The 6,134-nt window shown below is 42.4% G+C and overlaps 1 protein-coding gene across 3 annotated transcripts in view; it reads left to right on the forward strand.

Annotated features, from left to right (window-relative positions):
* Nucleotides 1-6,127, forward strand: part of LOC120060719 (AMP deaminase 1-like) — a 32,168-nt gene extending 26,041 nt beyond the window's left edge. For all 3 annotated transcript variants that reach the window (XM_039010123.1, XM_039010125.1, XM_039010124.1), the window contains exons 15-16: nucleotides 39-149; nucleotides 5,671-6,127. In XM_039010123.1, the coding sequence (XP_038866051.1) occupies nucleotides 39-149; nucleotides 5,671-5,826 (267 nt within the window). In that variant the 3' untranslated portion in view covers nucleotides 5,827-6,127. The remainder of the gene's footprint in view (nucleotides 1-38; nucleotides 150-5,670) is intronic.
* The last annotated feature ends 7 nt before the right edge of the window (nucleotides 6,128-6,134 follow it).

The following is a 6,134-nucleotide window of genomic DNA, read 5'->3' on the forward strand; positions in this document are numbered from 1 at the left end:
GATGCCCAGCTCACTCTGCTCTGACTGTGTGTCCTCAGGAGCCCCTGATGGAGGAGTACGCCATTGCAGCCCAGGTGTTCAAGCTCAGCACCTGTGACATGTGTGAGATCTCCAGGAACAGTGTGCTGCAGAGTGGCCTGTCTGATGAGGTAACAAACCCAACAGACGACAAACAGGATAAACAATATACTGCCTCAGAGACCCACAATTTATCCACACTGTGGCCTGAACTGTCAATATATATACAGTGGGGAGAACAAGTATTTAATACACTGCCGATTTTGCAGGTTTTCCTACTTACAAAGCATGTAGAGGTCTGTAATTTTTTATCATATGTACACTTCAACTGTGAGAGACGGAATCTAAAACAGAAATCCAGAAAATCACATTGTATGATTTTTAAGTAATTAATTTGCATTTTATTGCATGACATAAGTATTTGATCACCTACCAACCAGTAAGAATTCCGGCTCTCACAGACCTGTTAGTTTTTCTTTAAGAAGCCCTCCTGTTCTCCACTCATTACCTGTATTAACTGCACCTGTTAGAACTCGTTACCTGTATAAAAGACACCTGTCCACACACTCAATCAAACAGACTCCAACCTCTCCACAATGGCCAAGACCAGAGAGCTGTGTAAGGACATCAGGGATAAAATTGTAGACCTGCACAAGGCTGGGATGGGCTATAGGACAATTGGCAAGCAGCTTGGTGAGAAGGCAACAACTGTTGGGGCAATTATTAGAAAATGGAAGAAGTTCAAGATGACGGTCAATCGCCCTCGGTCTGGGGCTCCATGCAAGATCTTATTTCATGGTTCATAAATGATCATGAGGAAGGTGAGGGATCATCCCAGAACTACACGGCAGGACCTGGTCAATGACCTGAAGAGAGCTGGGACCACAGTCTCAAAGAAAACCATTAGTAACACACTACGCCGTCATGGATTAAAATCATGCAGCACACGCAAGGTCCCCCTTCTCAAGCCAGCGCATGTCCAGGCCCGTCTGAAGTTTGCCAATGACCATCTGGATGATCCAGAGGAGGAATGGGAGAAGGTCATGTGGTCTGATGAGACAAAAATAGAGCTTTTTGGTCTAAACTCCACTCACCATGTTTGGAGGAAGATGAAGGATGAGTACAACCCCAAGAACACCATCCCAACTGTGAAGCATGGAGGTGGAAACATCATTCTTTGGGGATGCTTTTCTGCAAAGGGGACAGGACGACTGCACCGTATTGAAGGGAGGATGGATGGGGCCATGTATCGCGAGATCTTGGCCAACAACCTCGTTCCCTCAGTAAGAGCATTGAAGATGGGTCGTGGCTGGGTCTTCCAGCATGACAACGACCCGAAACACACAGCCAGGGCAACTAAGGAGTGGCTCCGTAAGAAGCATCTCAAGGTCCTGGAGTGGCCTAGCCAGTCTCCAGACCTGAACCCAATAGAAAATCTTTGGAGGGAGCTGAATGTCCGTATTGCCCAGCGACAGCCCCGAAACCTGAAGGATCTGGAGAAGGTCTGTATGGAGGAGTGGGCCAAAATCCCTGCTGCAGTGTGTGCAAACCTGGTCAAGAACGACAGGAAATGTATGATCTCTGTAATTGCAAACAAAGGTTTCTGTACCAAATATTAAGTTCTGCTTTTCTGATGTATCAAATACTTATGTCATGCAATAAAATGCAAATTAATTACTTAAAAATCATACAATGTGATTTTCTGGATTTTTGTTTTAGATTCCGTCTCTCACAGTTGAAGTGTACCTATGATAAAAATGACAGACCTCTACATGCTTTGTAAGTAGGAAAACCTGCAAAATCAGCAGTGTATCAAATACTTGTTCTCCCCACTGTATATATATATATATATATATATATACAGTTGAAGTCGGAAGTTTACATACACTTAGGTTGGAGTCATTAAAACTTGTTTTTCAACCACCACAAGATTCTGGCTAACAAACTATAGTTTTGACAAGTCGGTTAGGACATCTACTTTGTGCATGACACAAGTCATTTTTCCAACAATTGTTTACAGACAGATTATTTCACTTACAGTGGGGCAAAAAAGTATTTAGTCAGCCACCAATTGTGCAAGTTCTCCCACTTAAAAAGATGAGAGAGGCCTGTAATTTTCATCATAGGTACACTTCAACTATGACAAACAAAATGAGAAAAAGAAATCCAGAAAATCACATTGTAGGATTTTTAATGAATTTATTTGCAAATTATGTTGGAAAATAAGTATTTGGTCACCTACAAACAAGCAAGATTTCTGGCTCTCACAGACCTGTAACTTCGTCTTTAAGAGGCTCCTCTGTCCTCCACTCGTTACCTGTATTAATGGCACCTATTTGAACTTGTTATCAGTATAAAAGACACCTGTCCACAACCTCAAACAGTCACACTCCAAACTCCACTATGGCCAAGACCAAAGAGCTGTCAAAGGACACCAGAAACAAAATTGTAGACCTGCACCAGGCTGGGAAGACTGAATCTGCAATAGGTAAGCAGCTTGGTTTGAAGAAATCAACTGTGGGAGCAATTCTTAGGAAATGGAAGACATACAAGACCACTGATAATCTCCCTCGATCTGGGGCTCCACGCAAGATCTCACCCCGTGGGGTCAAAATGATCACAAGAACGGTGAGCAAAAATCCCAGAACCACACGGGGGGACCTAGTGAATGACCTGCAGAGAGTTGGGACCAAAGTAACAAAGCCTACCATCAGCAAGGGCATTGAAGATGAAACGTGGCTGGGTCTTTCAGCATGACAATGATCCCAAACACACCGCCCGGGCAACGAAGGAGTGGCTTCGTAAGAAGCATTTCAAGGTCCTGGAGTGGCCTAGCCAGTCTCCAGATCTCAACCCCATAGAAAATCTTTGGAGGGAGTTGAAAGTCCGTGTTGCCCAGCAACAGCCCCAAAACATCACTGCTCTAGAGGAGATCTGCATGGAGGAATGGGCCAAAATACCAGCAACAGTGTGTGAAAACCTTGTGAAGACTTACAGAAAACGTTTGACCTCTGTCATTGCCAACAAAGGGTATATAACAAAGTATTGAGATAAACTTTTGTTATTGACCAAATACTTATTTTCCACCATAATTTGCAAATAAATTCATAAAAAATCCTACAATGTGATTTTCTGGATTTTTTTTTCTCATTTTGTCTGTCATAGTTGAAGTGTACCTATGATGAAAATTACAGGCCCCTCTCATCTTTTTAAGTGGGAGAACTTGCACAATTGGTGGCTGACTAAATACTTTTTTGCCCCACTGTATAATTCACTGTTTCACAATTTCAGTGGGTCAGAAGTTTACATACACTAAGTTGACAGTGCCTTTAAACAGCTTGGAAAATTCCAGAAAATTGTCATGGCTTTAGAAGCTTCTGATAGGCTAATTGACATCATTTGAGTCAATTGGAGGTGTACCTGTGGATGTATGTCAAGGCCTACCTTCAAACTCAGTGCCTCTTTGCTTGACATCATGGGAAAATTAAAAGAAATCAGCCAAGACCTCAGAATAAAAATTGTAGACCTCCACAAGTCTGTTTCATCCTTGGGAGCAATTTCCAAACGCCTGAAGGTACCACGTTCATCTGTACAGACAATAGTATGCAAATACTGTATAAACACCATGGGACCACGCAGCCGTCATACCGCTCAGGAAGGAGACGCGTTCTGTCTCCTAGAGATGAACGTACTTTGGTGCGAAAAGTGCAGATCAATCCCAGAACAACAGCAAAGGACCTTGTGAAGATGCTGGAGGAAACGGGTACAAATGTATCTATATCCACAGTAAAACGAGTCCTATATCGACATCACCAAAAACACTCACAAACTTTTACAGATACACAATCGAGAGCATCCTGTCGGGCTGTATCACCGCCTGGTACGGCAACTGCTCCGCCCATAACCGTAAGGCTCTCCAGAGGGTAGTGAGGTCTGCACAACGCATCACCGGGGGCAAACTACCTGCCTTCCAGGACACCTACACCACTCGATGTCACAGGAAGGCCAAAAAGATCATCAAGGACAACAACCACCCGAGCCACTGCCTGTTCACCCCGTTATCATCCAGAAGGCGAGGTCAGTACAGGTGCATCAAAGCTGGGACCGAGAGACTGAAAAATAGCTTCTATCTCAAAGCCATCTGACTGTTAAACAGCCATCACTAACATTGAGTGGCTGCTGCCAACATACTGACTCCACTACAGCCACTGGAAAAATGTATGTAATAAATGTATCACTAGCCACTTTAAACAATGCCACTTCATATAATGTTAACATACCCTACATTACTCATCTCATATGTATATACTGTACTCTATACCATCCACTGCATCTTGTCTATGCCGTTCTATACCATCACTCATTCATATATTTTTTTATGTACATATCCTTATTCATTCCTTTACACTTGTGTGTATAAGGTAATTGTTGTGAAATTGTTAGGTTAGATTACTCGTTGGATATTACTGCATTGTCGGAACTAGAAGCACAAGCATTTCGCAACACTCACATTAACATCTGCTAACCATGTGTATGTGACAAATAAAGTTTGATTTGACATAACCTGAAAGGTCGCTCAGCAAGGAAGAAACCACTGCTCCAAAACCGCCATAAAAAAAAGACAGACTACGGTTTGCAACTGCATGTGAGGACAAAGATTGTACTTTTTGGAGAAATGTCCTCTGGTCTGATGATACAACAATAGAACTGTTTGGCCATAATGACCATCGTTATGTTTGGAGGAAAAGGGGGAGGCTTGCAAGCCGAAGAACACCATCCCAACCGTGAAGCACGGGGGTGGCAGCATCATGTTTTGGGGGTGCTTTGCTTTGCTGCAGGACTGGTGCCCTTCACAAAATAGATGGCGTCATGAGGGAGGAAAAGTATGTGGATATATTTGAAGCAACATCTCAAGACATCAGCCAGGAAGTTAAAGCTTGGTCTCAAATGGGTCTTCCAAATGGACAATGACCCCAAGCACACTTCCAAAGTTGTGGCAAAAGGGCTTAAGGACAACAAGTCAAGGTATTGGAGTGGCCATCACAAAGCCCTGACCTCAATCCCGTAGAAAATTTGTGGGCAGAACTGAAAAAGCTTGTGCGAGCAAGGAGGCCTACAAACCTGACTCAGTTACACCAGCTCTGTCAGGTGGAATGGGCAAAAATGTACCCATTATTGTGGGAAGCTTGTGGAAGGCAACCCGAAACGTTTGACCCAAGTTAAACAATTTAAAGGCAATACTACCAAATACTAATTGAGTCTATGTAAACTTCTGACCCACTGGGAATGTGATGAAAGAAATAAAAGCTGAAAGAAATAATTCTCTCTACTATTATTCTGACATTTCACATTCGTAAAAAAAAAAGTGGTGATCCTAACTGATCCTATTTTTTTTACTAGGATTAAATGTCAGGAATTGTGAAACTGAGATTAAATGTATTTGGCTAAGGTGTATGTAAATTGCCGACTTCAACTGTAAATATTTTTACCAAGACATGCAATGATTCATGGCTAATTTTAGGCTTTTCAAGCATTTTGTTACGTTACAATACACAATAAAGCAATGTGTTGGATTACACAACACTGTAATTAGACTGCCATGGCTAAGTTTAGTCAGAACCAAAACGTGTTGCCTTGGGTTTTTATCTACAGGAGAAGACTCACTTTCTGGGTGCCGACTATCTGAAGGAGGGCCCTGAGGGCAATGACATCCGCAAGACCAATGTGGCCCAGATCCGTATGGCCTATCGCTACGAGACACTGTGCTATGAGCTCAACCTCATCAAGGAAGGTCTGAAGACTGACTGATAAATCTTAGATTTTATATGTTTTATGTTGACAGCCCCTGCTAAATGTATAGGTTCTTTAAGACAAAACCTTATTGTGTACTAGTGTTCTCTCCATGGCAAACCACGGTCTATTTATTAGAATGGGTCATGTTATCTCGTGGCTGTGTTCAACTCCGTTAAATTTAACAGGTTGCATATGTAGTGATCATCCTGTATGATGTATTCCATCTTTCATTTGATTGGTTTCACTGTTCTTTTACTTGTTTATGTGAAAACACATTTCATGCTTAATGTGCCATATTGTGGGATGACACATTTACAATAATG

The sequence above is a fragment of the Salvelinus namaycush genome, chromosome 16 (assembly GCF_016432855.1).
Source record: "Salvelinus namaycush isolate Seneca chromosome 16, SaNama_1.0, whole genome shotgun sequence".
Classification (NCBI taxonomy): domain Eukaryota; kingdom Metazoa; phylum Chordata; class Actinopteri; order Salmoniformes; family Salmonidae; genus Salvelinus; species Salvelinus namaycush.